This window comes from Patiria miniata, unplaced genomic scaffold (genome assembly GCF_015706575.1).
Source record: "Patiria miniata isolate m_02_andy unplaced genomic scaffold, ASM1570657v1 HiC_scaffold_1, whole genome shotgun sequence".
Taxonomy (NCBI): domain Eukaryota; kingdom Metazoa; phylum Echinodermata; class Asteroidea; order Valvatida; family Asterinidae; genus Patiria; species Patiria miniata.
In genome coordinates this window covers 547050-564590 of record NW_024037047.1, presented here as the reverse complement: position 1 = coordinate 564590, position 17541 = coordinate 547050, and the positions used below count along the sequence as shown (strand labels likewise).

Below are 17541 nucleotides of genomic sequence, written 5' to 3'. Positions count from 1 at the left end.
AGAAAGCTCTGTGCGTGTGTACGTGTGTGTGTGGCGCATGTGGTCGAATATCACAAAGAAACTCTCGAGTTAGGCCTAATTAACGCGTTGTACTTTCGTTTTGTTCATTCAAGTTTTTCAACACCAAGATTCAGGAAGTTGTAAACAATAGGTAAGAATGGCTCTCCTTGGTAGACGTGTGGGTTAAACGATTATTTCAGGCAGTAATTTCCCCTAGGCCTATTTTCATGATTTTAATATTAATCGCAGTGGCTATTGTTACGGCAGCCGTAACGCATTTCCTATTTTCTATCTTTACGGTAGACTGCAACTTTTATAAAAACATTACAAGAAAATATCAAATTAGAAGGAAAAAAGTGAATTTGAACGTTATGAAATTCGGACTTTAGGCCCTATTTCCCTTTTAAAAAAAATCCTCCAAAGCCTCAGGTTAGAAAAGGAAAAAAAATTCGAGTGCAAAACTGAGATTTGAACCCACAACCTCGCGGTGCAAAATCCTACCCTCTATCGACTGAGCTGTCGCACTGCTCCCTAACTGTGTGGAAACAAATAATTATATACCTGCGTGCGTATCAAAAAAGTATCGTAGAGGGCGCTATACAACGACTGCCGTAACGATAGCCACTTCGTTTATTAATTGCTGAACCTCTCCTTCATGTCCTTAACTGTTTAAGCGGTTCATTTTACATATATAGCCATGGCCGGCTAGGCTTAGTCACCCAACAGCTGACAGGTCAGTGGACTGTTTTGTGTGTGATGTGCTACTGACCCGACTGCTGTTTTTTCATGTCCTAGTCCAACTTAGCCCCATAAATGTGGCCTATTTACTGGACTGCCTCCTTAAACATAGGCCACACATGTACAAAAACGTGTCGACTTTGCCAAATTTAGATTTTCACATTTAGGCTTACTTTGTAGGTTTTTTTTGCTTTAGAAGCATTCTCACCCTCCATATAGGCTAATCAGAAACTGCTGCCTTTTTCAGATGTAAAATTTTTGTGAAATTTCATGTTGAAATTTTGATACGCAAACGTGTGCAAATGTATCTGGAAATTTCACGAAAAATGGACATCTGAAAAAGGCAGCACTTTCTGATTAGCCTATGTAGAGGGTGAGAATGCTTCTAAAGCAAAAAAAAACCAAAAGTAAGTCTAAATGTGAAAATCAAAATTTGGCAAAGTCGACACGTTTTTGTACATGTGGATGTGTGGCCTATGTTTACGGAGGCAGTCCAGTAAATAGGCCACATTTATGGGGCTAGTCCTAGTCCAACTCAGCATGAATAAGCAAGGTGCCTTGTGATTGGCTGTTCTGATCCCCAAAATAGGCGATTCCCCCCCCCCCCCCCCACCGCATTGACTATGAATGATGTGGCCGGCCATAACAACTGTTAGTTACTAGTCTCGTTCTATAATATTACACAGGCACGGTGCCCTCACACGTGTACGTACAAGAAAGGGGATTCTGTTGGTCGGGGAATCAGACAAGTTTTACTGAACTTGTCTGCCCGCCCGCCGTGAACTTCCATTTTGGTTGGCAAATGATTAAAGCTATAGTCCATCATTTGTAATTTGTGCATGTTGTTCGATTGAAGCAACAAAAGAGTTCAAAATCTAATAAAGGATACTAAGCAACTAACCTGATAAAGTTTCAGCTAAGCTTCAGCTGTCCATTCCGAGAAAAGCAGCATTCTAAGATCTCAATTTCAAATGAAAAGTTACTGAATCATGTTTTGAATTGCAGCTATACGCGACGTCGCGCACTGATCCGACGAATTATAACAACCGCGCGCGCGTGTGCGTCGTTCCAATACTTGTGCGCGCTGCGCTGAATAACCAAACGAACTACTAATTTAAATTTTCCTACGGTGCTTCTTAAGAATCACCGTCGGAAATGCCTTCTTTCGTTGATTACTTCAAAATTTAAATTTTCCTACGGTGCTTCTTAAGAATCACCGTTGGAAATGCCTTCTTTCGTTGATTACTTCAAAATGACAGCTTCCCGGAAAGAATAATTTCACAGGGAGTTTAGTTCCCTTACTATCTTTCAACTAAGTTGGTTTTTCAACAATAATTACGCCAGTTACTTTTCGGATGGCTGCAAATGATGGACTATAGCTTTAAGAGACAATTTTTTTTCAAAAAGGAAGCACGGGAAGTCCTTATTTTGGTTAAAAATTTGGATGTACATGTATGGGTAAGTGAACCCACATGCCGAGTATTAGCCCCATAAATGTGGCCAATTTACTGGACACGCTGGACTACATGTACCTCCGTAAATAAAGGCCACACTTCCACCATGTACAAAAACATGTCGAACTTTGTCAAATTTTGATTTTCACATTTAGGCTTACCGGTAGTTTGTAGCTTTTTTTTGCTTTAGAAGCATACTCACCCTCTTTATAGGCTAATCAGAAAGTTCTGCCTTTTTCATGTTTTCAGATGTCTAATTTTCAGGAAATTTCATGTTGAAAAATGATACGCAAACGTGCGCAAACAAATCTGGTTTATTTTTTGCTTGGCCTAATATTTAAACCATGAGCTAACTTTCTTAATTGTTATACAGATAATATAAGTTATCTAGACTAAGTACATATAGGCCCTGGATCTAACATGTTATGTTTTAATACAGACAAGAAGGACATTTGAATCCCCTGAACAACAATTGTTCCAAATGTAATAAAAACCCATAGTATCCCTTTACTCCCGTGTGGAGTACTGTGGCCTCGTGGTTAAGGGCACTGATTCGTGGCTTGCGGGTAAAGCTGCAGGTTGTGGGTTCGAGTCCTGGCGGGGTCATGGTGCGTGTGCCCTTGGGCAAGGCACTTTGTCACTCATTGCTTCTCTCCACCCAGGAGTAAATGGGTACCTGTGAGGGCAGAGATGGTTATTGTGATTGAATTAGCTTCCTTGCGCCTAACAGGCTGCATCGAGCTGTATACTCCCCAGGGAGCTGAGATGGTATTTGGAATGTTTCATGTGCCCAATGAGCAGGGGTAATAATGATGTAGCGCCTTGAGCACCAGTCCTGGTGGATACGTGCGCTTTATAAATATCCACTATTATTATTATTATTTACTATAACAAAATCAAAACGATTGCCCCCGTTCATGCAGGAAGCTGAAATGGCCGTTGAAAATGTGGCAGACGATTCACAGAAACACCCCCTCGCTGGGACCGGCGAGGACATCACCCCTGACAAGGATGGAGGAGTCTTAAAGGCCATTGTGAAAGAGGGTGATACCACTGGGGAAGAACGGCCCATGAAGGGGGATACAGTCTACGTGCATTATGTTGGGACTCTCATGAACGGGGAAGAGTTTGACTCGAGTCGGAGGAGGAATGAAAAGTTTTCTTTCAAATTGGGAGAAGGTAATTATTTACGTGTATTCTAACAACAGGAGATTCCATTTAACCCAAACCACCCTGAATCCTTCAAAATCCTCTTTGCCAAAGTGGAGAAATTTGGAGGATTGAGGTTACATGGCGAAAGTGCATGACTGATGTTATAGGGCCTGGGTTATGCTTGAAATCCTCCGTACTGCTCCAGGATGTCACTGGCCAAGCCTCAACACATTGACAGGCACTGCTGCAGGATTTTGCAGGATTCAGGCAGTGGTCACCCTTCCACAGACCATATTCAAGAAATAATGGAGGAATTTGCAGGATTGAGGCTATATGCTATTTTTCCATGAGGCCAATTGGAGGATTTTGCAGGATTGAGGCTGCATCCTAGCAAAAAGACCTAGGGAGTTAGGGTTAAAGCTTTTGCTGTAATTTTCAGAAATGGATGGATTTGGGCGTTAGTATTTTATAGCAAATATTGTTTCACTGACCTGTTTAAAGCTTTGTGTTCATAAATGCTGAAAAGTGATGTTCTTGTAGTCTGGTTCCTTGAGCTTACTTCAGATGGAAAAAAGAGCAATTTATAGACTTCGGGGAATTGTCCGGTCAGGGAACCAGTCCAGCTGTCTTGCACCTGTTTACGGATGTGTGACAAATTGCAAACACAATGTGGACCTACTAAATTTGGTAAATTGGGGGCAGTAGGCCTATTTGAAAAAAGTCTGTTATTTCATAATTTTCCCACGATGGTCGGCCTACATGTACCATCGTTGGAAATTGATACAGAAATACCACTTTCTTGAAAATGACAGCACAACAGGTGCCATGATTTCACAGGATGCTTGAGACTATTATTCACTTACAGTCTACCGGGTAGAAAGGAATTTCATAAAAAATTTGGTAGGTGTTAGTTAATGTATGCCAAGGTTGTTAATGTGTTTTTTTCAATGAACAAAGATAAAGTGTAGCTCAAGTAAAAATATTTTTTTTTTTAAAGTGTGGTTTGCTCCGACCTTTTCACTGAACGGTTTGTCTTGCAGGACGAGTGATCAAGGGCTGGGACATAGGCGTGGCTACAATGAGAAGGGGGGAGGTGTGCGTTCTCACCTGTAGTGCAGACTACGCATACGGCAAAAATGGTGAGTTGTTTCAGTTTACAATTCCTGTTCCCTCCCCTACCAATTTTAACCAGTTCGCGCCGGGATTATTTTGACAAGAATGGAATGAGGCCCGGGATTTCTTTTCACTCGACCTCAAGCCAGGCGGGTTGAAGCCATCACCCTCGGGCAGCACACTCATATTTCCAGCCTCGCTCGCTGCAAGCGGGTCACTGACAGATATTTCCGGCCTCACTCCCTGCGTGTTCATCTGTCATCCGTTCCGAATACCGCCAAACTTTTGCCTTAATACATGTCATCCGGCGTGAACTGGTTAACAAGACTAGGCTTGGACCAAATACAGGCTTTCAAATATTCCTACTTTTCCAACTTTCTCCTTCTTGCTCCTATCTTTCCTACTTTTTTCTTGAAATTCCTACTTTTTCCTACTTTTCTGTTCCACAACTCCGAAAAATGAAATCTCATTGAATAATTTTCATAACAGTGTTACACACAGTCATGTACATGTATGTAATCACACAATGAAGGGCTTGGGTGCAGGAGTACTGCAACTGTACTTCCAAGAGCTTAGTTGAGGATGGAGCACAAGTATTGTGAGTACAGAACATGCCAAATGAAGCTTGTGGACATTGGCAAGTATCAACGAAAACTGCTCCTGAATGTCCGCACAAGTCCCATTTTTATGATGAATTTTTTTTTAAATTTATTTATTTATTTTGACAACATCCGACAGCACAAGCACCAGAACAGGATAGATAAGACTTGGTAGAAGATGTGGAAGGAAATAACAAGTTTTAGAGGTGGGAGGAAAACCCCAGAATGATATTCTAGGAAAACCCACGGAATCAGGTAGGGACTGAAAACCCAATCCGCATATTGGCCCGGGCGGGATTCGAACCCGGGGTCACAGCGGTGGAAGGCGAGGAAAGTACCGCTACGCCAACCTGATCCCAAGTTGCTTATGATGACTTTGCTTTGTTTCCTGATAGGTCAAGGCAAGATTCCGGCCGATGCGACGTTAGTCTTTGAGGTGGAGCTCTTTGATTGGTCAGGAGAAGACCTGAGTGAGAGTAAAGATGGCGGCATCATGCGACGAGTGATTAAGGAAGGGAAGGGAATGGACAAAGCGACAGATGACTCTAGCGTTGATGGTAAATTCTGACCTTTTGCTATATCTATTTCACCTCCAGATCCAAATGTCAGCTTTAACCCTAACTCCCTAGGCATTTTTGCTAGGATACAGCCTCAATCCTGCAAAATCCTTTAGTTGGCCTCATGGAAAAAAACATTTAGCTTAAATCCTGCAAATTTCTCCATTATTTCTTGAGTATGGTCCGTGGAGGGGTGACCACTGCCTGAATCCTGCAAACTCCTGCAGCAGTGACTGTCAATATGTTGAGGCTTGGCCAGTGACATCCTGGAGCAGTACAGAGAATTTCAAGCATAATCCAGGCCTATATTTATGCATGGCTGAGCAAAAACAACACAAGGTCCGGCCAAAGACCTTGGCAAAGGGCATCCTACTAAATCAGTAACGCACTTGTGCCGTGTAACCTCAATCTTCAATATTTCTCCGTTTTGGCAAAGAGGATTTGAAAGATTCAGGGCGGTTAGGGTTAAACCACCAGCCCCTGCTTTACTCCCTGTTGAAAATAAAACCTTACAGTGGTCCGATATCTTGAGGCTAATGGTTTTCCACTAACCAAACCAGTAGATGTTTTAGAAAAATGGCTGAGTTGTTGGCAGGGGCGTAAATCTCAGGGGCCGGCACAGATTTACGGCACTGGCTGTTGAGACATTTTAACAATCTTTTAAACCAGCATCTAAACCTTCCAGAGAAACCGCCATGCCTGTCTCATCTTAGAAATTGTGATTGTGGTAGAGTGTCCTGCTCAAGAACACAACATTCACAACTCTGGGGTCAGAATCTTGCAAGAAATACAATCAGAAATTAATGAACAAGTAACAATCTTATTGTTTGTATATTATTTATTTATTTTTAATATTTTGTTTTCCTCTTTCAGTTCATATTGTCGGCAAGCATGGCGATACCGTCTTTGATGAACGTGACGTCAGCTTTCTGATGGGAGAAGGTACCATAAACACAAGATTTATCGTGGCATCATTCATAAAAACAAAAAAATGTAAAATCTAACAAGATTGCTCTTTTTCACTTTTTAAAAGACAATGTCAAAAAATAAAGTTGGGTTCTTGTTCGCAATCAGGTTGTGAACACAACATTCCAGAGGGTTTAGAGAAAGGTCTGTCCGAGATGCTGGACGGAGAGACGTCCCAATTCACGATTCTGCCCAAGTATGGATTCGGAAGCCAAGGTTGTCCGGAGTTGAATGTTCCTTCCAATGCCACTCTCAAGTACACCGTCACTCTCAGCAAATTAGTCAAGGTATGTTTAGATTTATAATGAATATGGTCATGACTTTTCAACCAGGCGGTTTTGGAGGATTATAGGATAATTGTCAAAAAAATGTTGGTTGATTAACCCTAACCCCTTGGGTATATTTACTAGAAAATATCCTGAATCCGCCAAAATCCATCAATTTTGTCATTCACAAAAATGTTAGTGGCAAGTGAGTCCATCAGGTTCCTTATGCAATATGATTCACGGTCAATTTTAATGGAAAAAAAAAAATAACGATTATTTCTTTAAAAAAATGTAGCCTAGTTGATTATATGGTAAGTTTTATTGGAAACTTAATTTGAGTATATTTGCAGGGTATAACTTTGGGAAAACTCGTATACACTCATATAATTTGGACATTTTATGCCACCATAGCGCCAGCATATGTTGGTACAATGTCGCCAATATGCGAAGACTAGTGGATGTCTCACACTGCGCATGTGCAGCAAGTATAGCCTGTAAGTGAATTAAGTGACTACACAGGCAATAGGCTATGAACATATACGTGTGTAGGATCTGAACCCCAGACACACACTGTGCTGTTTGTGTTTTTGTAGGCCAAGGAATCCTGGGAGATGAACGCTGCAGAGAAGCTGAGCGCAGCTGAGAGATCCAAGGCGAAAGGAACGGAGTATTTCAAGGTAAGGGATCTGCAGAAGTTAGGTAATGATTCTTGAAAAAACTAAATTTCTAACCCTCAGAAATGTTCAGTTTTGACTCTTTTCATGTAGCAAGCTATATAGACCTGAAGAATAGATGACGTTTCTTAATCACTCCTGGAAGTTTCTGGGGAAGGGACACCTGCAGAGTGAGTCAATAAGAAAGTGACTGAATTTAAAAAAAAAAATTAAAAAATTAAGACTTACTTCATTGGTGTATCAAATTTGATTGCTTTTCAAGAAAGAAAAACATGAATCCAGGTCACTTTCTTTTTGACTCACCCTGTAGTGTGGAGCAAGCAATTGTGTAGTTTAACTTGGAATGAAGGCTTGAAAAGTGGTGTTTATTAGGGCTGTGCAGTTTCAAATAATTTAGCTTCGATTATTCCAACTTGACAATGATCAAGTTAAACAAAAGTCATCGGCATAGCCAGCAGGAGGGTAAGGGCGATATTTAATCCCCCCCCCCCCCAATAATTTGTAAAGACTGCCCTTTTCCATTCAAATGCCCTTTTTTCCACCAGTGCTTACCCCCCTCCATCAATTTTAAAAAAAAAGTGCACTTAAAAAAAAAAAGTTGTGCCCTTTTTTGTACCATCGGCTACGTCCCTGAAAGTTTTAGGTAAACAGAGGTATCGGCATGTGCGGGTATTCTAAGGTAGGAGGTATTTGCGTACATAAAATCCTATTCTCTTGACAGGAATGGGGTATTACTTCGTGATAAACAGAGTTTCGAGGTAGCAAACTTTGTGGTAACGTTTACTGTACTTTGTTCACGTCAACAGGCGGGTAACTTCCAGAAAGCCATCAAACAATACAAGAAGGTTGTGGATTTCTTGGACTCGGACTCGGACTTCTCAGATGAACAGAAGACGACATCCAAGGAGATCCTTTTGGCCGGACATCTGAACCTAGCTATGGCGTACATCAAGAGTAAAGACAATGCTGAAGCTATCAATTCGTGCGACAAGGTAGGGGATAGGTGGGGTTAGTAACTGTCTGTGTGTCCATTTAATAATAATAATAATAATAATAATTTGGGAGGCTAATCATCCTTACTCGCAGCTGGAATGCTGAATTGCGAAGGACGCGGCTACAACGTGGTCGGGCCGCTGGCACGTAAAGGCGCCTATGGCTGCCAGCCACATCGACCCATATATGACCATGGAGCACAGCCTGAGATCGAAAGTGTTTGATTTTTCCGGAGGGAGGAAAACCGGAGAAAAACCCTCGTGGCACAGGAGAGAACCAACGCACAACTCTACTCACATGTGATCCGCGGCCAGGATTTGAACCGTGGTCACCTTGGTGAGAGGTGAGCGCTTTACGCGCAAGCCACCCATGCCACCCAAAAGGGAATATACAACATTTGCAAATATTAAAAAAACAAAACTACCAAATTATCTTGAAATACCTTGCTGGACCGTTAGTGAATGTCAGTCTAAAGCATCCTGTAAAATCATGACACCTGGTGGGCTGTCATTTTCAAGAAAAGTGTTATTTTTGTATCAAATAGACCAATGTTCCCACACGAAACACCTGACGTTCCCGGGCTGTTTCCAGTTGGAACGACGTATGTTCCCAATTGGAACAGGTGATGTTCCCCAGTGGAACGCTCCAAGCGTTACGCTCCAAGCGTTCTGACGTTTGAGACGTTCCTGCAGTCACAATGTTTTTGTGTTTTGTCCAGGCCTTGGAGCTAGACGCCAATAACGTAAAGGGGCTGTTCCGGCGAGGTCAAGCCCACTTGGCCCTGTCGGATCCCGTCTTGGCCAGGAACGATTTCCGTCGGGCAGTTGAGCTGGACCCCGAGAACAAGGCCGCTAAGAACCAACTGACGATATGCCAGCACAAGATTAAACAAGCCGTGCAAAAGGAGAAGAAAATCTACGGTAACATGTTTGAGAAGTTTGCTGAGCAGGATCGCAAGGTTTGTTGAAATTTTTATCCTCCACAATTTAATTTACTGTTTGTAATGATGGGGTACTAAAATATTCAAAATATCAACTTAAACCCTTACCGCCCTGAATCCTTCAAAATCCTCTTTGCCTGTCTGCCAAAGTGGAGGAATTTGGAGGATTGAGGTTACATGGCAAAAGTGCGTAACTGATTTCATAGGATGCACTTTGTCAAGGTCTTGGGCTGGACCTTGTGTTGTTTTTGCCCAGCCGTACATACATGTACATGTAGGCCTGGATTATGCTTGAAATCCTCCGTACTGCTCCAGGATGTCACTGGCCAAGCCTCAACATATTGACAGTCACTGCCGCAGGATTTTGCAGGATTCAGGCAGCGGTCACCCCTCCACGGACCATATTCAAGAAATAATGGAGGAATTTGCAGGATTGAGACTACATCCTAGCAAAAAGGCCTAGGGAGTTGGGGTTAAGTCTTTTCGTTGTGTGGATTGTCAACTGGAACTGCAGATGCTTTCAAAACGGTCCCTCAGTAACTAACAACACCCCTAATACCCCTTGGTTCACCCAATTCAACCCAATGCCCTTTTGATTGAGGTGGATTGTTCCATTACATAAAGAGGTACCTCATCTTCCATTTGCAGGCTGAAGCAGCGAAAATGACCAGTAAGCCCCCTCCCGACTTTGGCGGCGTTTTCAGCAAGGAAGAGGTACAAGCAGCAAGCGAGGTAGAAAATGAGACATCAAACAGCGGTGATGCACCCAACGATGCACCCAGCGATGCACCCAGCGATGCACCCAGCGATGCACCCAACGATGCACCCAACGATGCACCCAGCGATGTACCCAGCGATGCACCCAGTGATGCACCCAGTGAAACAAAAGCAGAAGGCACGGAAGAGGTAGAGGTATAAGGATAGCCCTACAACTGTTTCATGTGTTATACTGACCATTGTGAAATTTTATATGGATTACTCTGGAGCAAATCTTAGAAATCTTAGAAAACCTGTGCAAAAATAAAACCAACAAAAAAAGCATGTAAATTAGAAATATACGTGTAGTGATAGACAATTTCTGAATTGAGCTTTATAAAGGTAGGATATATTATTTGTCATTTGTGCATTTTTTTTTTTTGAAGCAACAAATTGCTCAAAATGTCAAGACGGGTGCACTGATAACAACTCAATAACCTGATGAAGTTTTAGCTCTGTGAATGCTGTATTTCCAAGAAAACAATATTCTAGGAACTTGGTTTCAATTCAAAAGTCGCCGAGTCATGTTTTGAATTGCGCCCGAAATCAGCGTCTGGGACTCGTTCTCATTCAACCGATCGCAGCTTTGCGATGTCACACACTGAGCCAACAAAGAGTGTGCTGTGTCAAAGCGTGTGGCACCCATTCACGGATTTGCCGAATTACAAACCAACTACTAACGGAAATTTCCAAAAATGCATCACATGACTCATCTTTGGAAATGACCTTCTGTTATTGTTTTCTTTAAAATGACAGCATGCTAGAAAGAATAGTTTCACAGGGAGTTTATGGCCATGACGAGCTTTAAAGGGAATGTACAACATTTGCTTTTGCTCCAATTTTCAGAAATAAATGGATTTGGAGGATTAGTATGTTAAAGCAAATATTGTTAAAATGACTTGTTTCACGTTTTGGGCTTGTAGATGCTGGAAAAATGAAGAAGACCATTCATGTTCATGTAGTCTGGTTCCCTGACCCCACTTAAGATGAAACAGAGAATGTATCGACTTTGGGGAATTGTGAGGTCAGAGAATCAGTCTAGCAGGCTTGTACCCCTTCACAGGTGTGTAATCCATTGCAAATAGTTTTTGCAGCAAGGAGTTTGCAAGCTGTTTTAAAAAAAAAGCCAGTTTTCTCCAACGCTGGTCGGCCGACCATCGTTGGAAAAATACCATTTTTCTTGAAAATGTCAGCACACCAGGAGCCACGATTTTACAGAATGCTTTAGACTGTCATTCCCTAACAATCCAGTAAGGTATTTCGTGATAATTTTATCATTTCGTCTTGAGATGTTTGCAGATGTTGTATATTCCCTTTAAACCAAGTAAGCAGTTCGACAATAATTTCATTAGTTACGGTTTGGATAGCTGCAAATGATCTCCAGTATACTCTACCTTTAATTTGATTGCAAAGCTTTAGTTGTCTTGAAAATTTGAAATACTTTGTCTGGAGTAACTGTGTAACAATTACCCATTTGTAAATTTTGAAGGATTTGTAATTGCAACTCTGGGATTTGTGATTTGAAACTTCCAAAGTTGGGCGTCGGCTTTATATTCATGCTTAGCATTCCTCAAGTCGAGTTGTTGGAAATAATGGAATTGGTTTCGAGAAATCGACCTTTCAAGAAATTGTGTTTCTCTATTAAGTAAAGAATTTGTTTTGTATTTTATTTTTTATGTTTTCTAAGGAATTTGTTTGCCAATGTTTTGAAGATGAGATAGAGTTAAAGCTATAGTCCATCATTTGTAATTTGTGCATTTTGTTCGTTTGAAGCAACGAAAGAGTTCAAAATCTAATGAAGGATACTGAGCAACTAACCTGATGAAGTTTCAGCTAAGCTTCAGCTGTACATTCCGAGAAAAACAGCATTCTAAGATCTCAATTTCAAATCAAAAGTTACTGAATCATGTTTTAAATTGCAGCTATACGCGACGTCGCGCACTGATCCGACGAATTATAACAACAGCGCGCGCGTGTGCGTCGTTCCAATACTTGTGCGCGCTGCGCTGAATAACAAAACGAACTACTAATTTAAATTTTCCTACGGTGCTTCTTAAGAATCACCGTTGGAAATGCCTTCTTTCGTTGATTACTTCAAAATGACAGCTTCCCAGAAAGAATAATTTCACAGGGAGTTTAGTTCCCTTACTATCTTTCAACCAAGTATGTTTTTCAACAATAATTACACCAGTTACTTTTCGAATGGCTGCAAATGATGGGCTCTAGCTTTAAGTCCTAATGACGTAATGGCTTTGTTTACATATGCGCTTTCCTGTGGGAGCGAAGTCGGGACGCCAGACGAAGTAGGGACTGTCTACCACATAGGAACGCGCACAAGTAAAATCCCTCGAGTCCCACGAAGTTTCTGATGATAACTTAAGATTAACTTAAGATTTCCAAAGTATTTGATCCGAATCATTATATAAAATACACAAAGCTGTAATGTTGACTACGCATTGCCCCCCCAAAAAATATGTAAACAGAAATAAAATTGACTTGATGTCTCGTGATCTCACAATATCCTCATGACAAATCAAATTGTCCTTGCAGTCGAATTCAATCAAGTGACTGTTTTCAACAGTTAAGAGTTCCCAGCCTACACGAAGCAGGATTGACTGGCTGTGACTGTTTATGTAACTTAATACAGCTATGCTTTGACTGTAGGTGATTGATAAGCCAGCTGTGCCAACCACTTGCCTGCTTTTGTCGGTTGACTGAATTTGACTAGTCAAAGTGCTTGCTTGAAATATCCGACTGTAAAAGGCATGGCAGGGGAAGAGGATTGATTTTTTGATTGTCTTAGGAAGTTCGTATAGGAAGGTTAACTAAGAAAGAATATTGTTTCCACCGTCAAAATGTAATAGTTTTTCTTTTGTAAGTGTTTAAATTTTAAATGACCAATTTGAATGGAACAGATCCATTAAGTTAATCAGGATGCAAATAATGTCAATGTGCATTATACGAGAACGAAATTTACGTCAATAATATTATTCAAGAATAAAAACCAATGTCTTGGATGCATAAATACATGTAGTGTGAATTGTCTGACTGTGTACAAATATAAAACAAGTCTTGTATGAATCCCTTCTGAAGCCAAGCCCCCCCCCCCCCCACCCCCAACTTTGCCAATTTCCTGAAATGACCATTATTTGGCCCCGCCCACTTTTGGTTCGGGACAAAGGTACCGCAGTCACTTATTGGATAAGCGTAGTGATTTTATTGGGCAAGGTTTAACAAAAATTAATGTCCTTAGTTTCCTACTCCCAAAGTACATAATATTATACAAATAATGAATGCTTCGAGTGGTGGGCATTCTATTTTCCCGAGGCGAAGACGAGGGAAAATAGAATGGTCCATGGATCACCGAGGGAGGCTAGTTCTACTTCACCACGAGATAAAGCATTCAATATTTGTTTTATAACACTTCACCCACAAATTCTGCTTGATTTTAATATTTCAAATTATTTAAATCTGAACACAGTTGAAATAAACTTCAATTTCAATACAAAATTCGTGGAAAATGTATTTCTCTCTTCCAAACTACCCCTTCACGAAATGTTTGAACCCAAGTCTGCGGCGCCCTCTCTCTGGAACGATACACGCAACGCGCACACAAGCATCCATTTGCAGGCAAATACCGCGCTGTGGAAATAGTACTTTGGTTGCCAATGGTATAGTACTTTGGTTGCTACGGGTATAGTACTTTTGGCCGTGCACAGAAAGATAGCAAAATTAGAAAGTAACATGTGACTCGCTCTCGGCCAATCAAGACACAGAATCTGTGGGTGAGGTGTTATAAACGTGTATATGGTACAGAGTATTTCATATTGATAGATTTACATAACTACAGTTGACTCAAGTTAGTACAAACTCTGTTAATACAAAACCTGGTTATAACAAACATAAAGCCTTGGTCCCGACTGTGCATTTATGTGCACAATGAATGGGACTGATGTTCCTCTTAATACACAAATTCTGATATAACAAACAATTTGGCCAGGTCCGAACGAGATTGTTATAACAAGACTCGACTGTATATTAAACAAACACCATTCAATTTCAAGCAATCAGTTCCAATACTAGGATAAATATTTTATTCAGTTACAAGTGTTTTGGTGAGGTGTCTTACAGTGTATATATATTCAATGAAATGTACAACCAACTACACAGGTAAAACAATAAAGGTCACAGTTTAAACAGTCAACGAGTCTCTGCTGAAGAGACAACTTTTTGTGCTTTCCCTAAATAATACTTTTTTTCCTTGCCAATAAAAAAGTCTTCTGGAAATAATTTTCACAGCGCTTTTTGATTTATAGCAGGCAACTAAATCCATTATTTATAGGACAACAAATAATACGGGGGCGATTGCTGCCCTCAGTTTGAATTTAAAGGTCATTTAAGGTCATTAGCCCCCAGAGCTGTAAAAGGCATTTTGAAGTAATCTTACACAATGAAAATCAAATCAAATTAGGTTTTGCCCTTCAACGACGTTTTTTTTTACACTGTATACTCAGTGTGTTACCCCCCGAGTGAAAGTTGGAAAAAAATCACTCGGGAGGGACTCGAACCCACGACCTCCTGCTTTCTAGTGCAGATGTCTTACCACTCGACCATCGAGCTAGCGGGATCGGTTGGCCGGTTCGAATCTGATGTACATAGCAGCGGGTACCGCATAAACTAAAAATTCCATCTTATAATACAATGAAAATCAGTAAGCCAGCTCAGTATTTCAACTGGGCATGCGCATAATGATACGGGTCACAGGTCATACGGGGTTAAATGTGTAGGGAGACTAGCGCACGACGCTCGCCAATAAATACGAGCAGAATGCAATATTATCCAGAATGACCTTTGACCTGGACTACTTCATTGAGATACCAAACTGGCTAAGTTATTGGCCAAAAAAATATTCAGCTTCCGATTACATGACATTTGAAAATAGGATAAGTAGGTAGGGAACTATTGCAAAGTACATGAGTGATTTGAATGACTCTTCTACTAAAAGAAAGCTTATGAATTGGGCTTTCTTGTCCTAGATTTTGAAATTGCTACATGCAGAACTTCACTAAAACAGTGGTCCCGACATTTGGGTTTCGTTTTTTTAATCACCAGTATAATAATATTGCATTCGTCTTTGACTCGTGAAATATTGTTATAGCTCGTGTAATATATTCTTGTATCCCCCTCAAAGCCTATATTTATCCATAACACTCAAAAACAAAAACAAAATCACATTTAATAGTAATCACAATTACTCCAACCCTTCACCAGTAAAGCAAGCTAGGCCCCATCCAATACGTATATCAACATTCATAAGAGTGTAAAACTGGTATGCAGATTAATCAGCTACGTCATCACCACAGTCAAAATTAATCAAGTGATTATTTCTAACAATTAAAGGTATAGTCCATCATTTGTAATTTGTGCATTTTGTTCGTTTGAAGCAACAAAAGTGCTCAAAATCTAAAGAAGGGTGCTGAACAACTAACCTGATGAAGTTTCAGCTCAGCTTCAGCTGTATATTTCGAGAAAAATAACATTCTAGGATCTCGATCTCAAATCAAAAGTTCCTTGAATCATGTTTTGAATTAGGCCTAAATTCAGCGCCCGAGACACGTTCTCATAGAGCCGACTGCAGCTACGCGATGTCCCGCACTGATCCGATGAATTATAGCAACCACACGCGCGTGTGCGTCGTGCCAACGCTTGAGCGCGCTTCGCCGAATAAAAAAGGGAACCACTGACTGAAATTTCCAACGGTGCTTCTTAAGACGCACCGTTTGAAAGGCCTTCTTTCGTTGATTTCTTCAAAATGACAGCTTGCCAGAAAGAATAATTTCAAAGGGAGTTTAGTCCCCTTACTATCTTTCAACCAAGTATGTTTTTCAACAATAATTACGCCAGTTACTTTTTGGATAGCTGCAAATGATGGACTCTGGCTTTAAGACTTCCCTTGTTAATTTGATATAGCCATGCTTTGACTGGAGGTGATTGACATGCCAGCTGTACCTACCAGTTACCTCTTTTGTCTGTTGATGGAATTTGACTAGTCTGTATACAAATGCATGGCAGGGGAAGTGTTAGAAATGTTTGACTGTCTGTGACTGATCAAACAATAAGAGGGTTAAATAAAAAAAAGCACAATTATTCAGAGTTGTCATATTGTCTATGTTAATTAATTATACATCTATTAACACGTTAATGTGCTTTAGTACTTGTATATTGCTGAAACTTTCTCCTTGTTCAGCTGCATGCTAAAATTACTTGTACATGGTAAATAATACCTTTTCCTCTTCAAAAATCCACCAAAACAATTCGTTACCATTTTCACCAACTGACAGGTACGCGCTGTGTACTGTCAGTTCGTGAAACCGCATAATCAATATATAATTTCAGTTTCACGAACTGACACCAGGGTGTTTGAGCGCACTTTTTTCACTGGTGCGTAGAATAATTTTGGTTTTCACAAACTGAATCGCAAACATGTGTCGGAAATACAATTCGGTGAAAAATGCTGAAATGAAAGGTTTGACACAAATTTACGAGATCGGTATACTTGTGGGTCAATTTGACAGATTTGGCGCTTTACAAGAATTAGTTATTATCATTATTTATTATTTGTGGACTACGACAAAAATATAATTAAAGTTTTTTGCTGGTGAAATTAAGACCGGTTTCAGCTTGTGAACACGAAAATGTACGGAGTGCGCGCACATGTAGTACCAGGTGTCAGTTCGTGAAAAACAAAATAACACGGTTCTGTAAAGTACTCCCACGTGCCGGGCACTCACGTGAAACTGAGTGTCCGTTCGTGATGTCGGTGACAAATTGCAGTAATCTACTCATTAAGGTAATGTGCATTATAAATAAACTGGCGAGTATAAAACATGTTTCCCTGCATTTTTGACAAACTAATTGTACCCTTAAATTAACATCTAATTCTTACCATAAACAGACCAATATTACGTATTATACAACAGCTGAATAAATCCCCGTCATTTGACTGGTAGGTTGTTGTTCACATGTCATTGAATTATCCGGCCGCACCGAAAAAAGAAAAGAAATTCTATTTCCACGGTAAATAAAAGTTCCATTACATGAACACATAATACACCGTAGAGGTGGTTACATCATACATTGTGTACGCTTAGTGGTCACGCATTACCTGGGGTGATATTTCGACACAAACCTGGACTTACGTAGCGATATTTAGGCCACAAAAAAAAAAGTCTCCGGTTTCTGGAATGCACGCGCGTCGCCATAGCCATGTGCGTCGGCAAAATGAAAAAGTGTTTGTTTTCAATGAAAGATGATGTCTCAAAACCGCCAAACT

At 40.6% G+C, this 17541-nt stretch overlaps 1 protein-coding gene across 1 annotated transcript; it reads left to right on the top strand.

Moving 5' to 3' along the window:
* LOC119733955 (peptidyl-prolyl cis-trans isomerase FKBP4-like) lies at window positions 1-10902 on the top strand. The gene is made up of 10 exons (XM_038207359.1): window positions 1-151; window positions 3116-3371; window positions 4385-4483; window positions 5452-5613; window positions 6487-6555; window positions 6688-6866; window positions 7439-7522; window positions 8326-8511; window positions 9231-9470; window positions 10101-10902. The coding sequence occupies exons 2-10, from the start codon at window positions 3125-3127 to the stop codon at window positions 10368-10370; spliced, it is 1536 nt and encodes a 511-aa protein (XP_038063287.1). The 5' UTR covers window positions 1-151; window positions 3116-3124; the 3' UTR covers window positions 10371-10902.
* Window positions 10903-17541: the final 6639 nt, after the last annotated feature.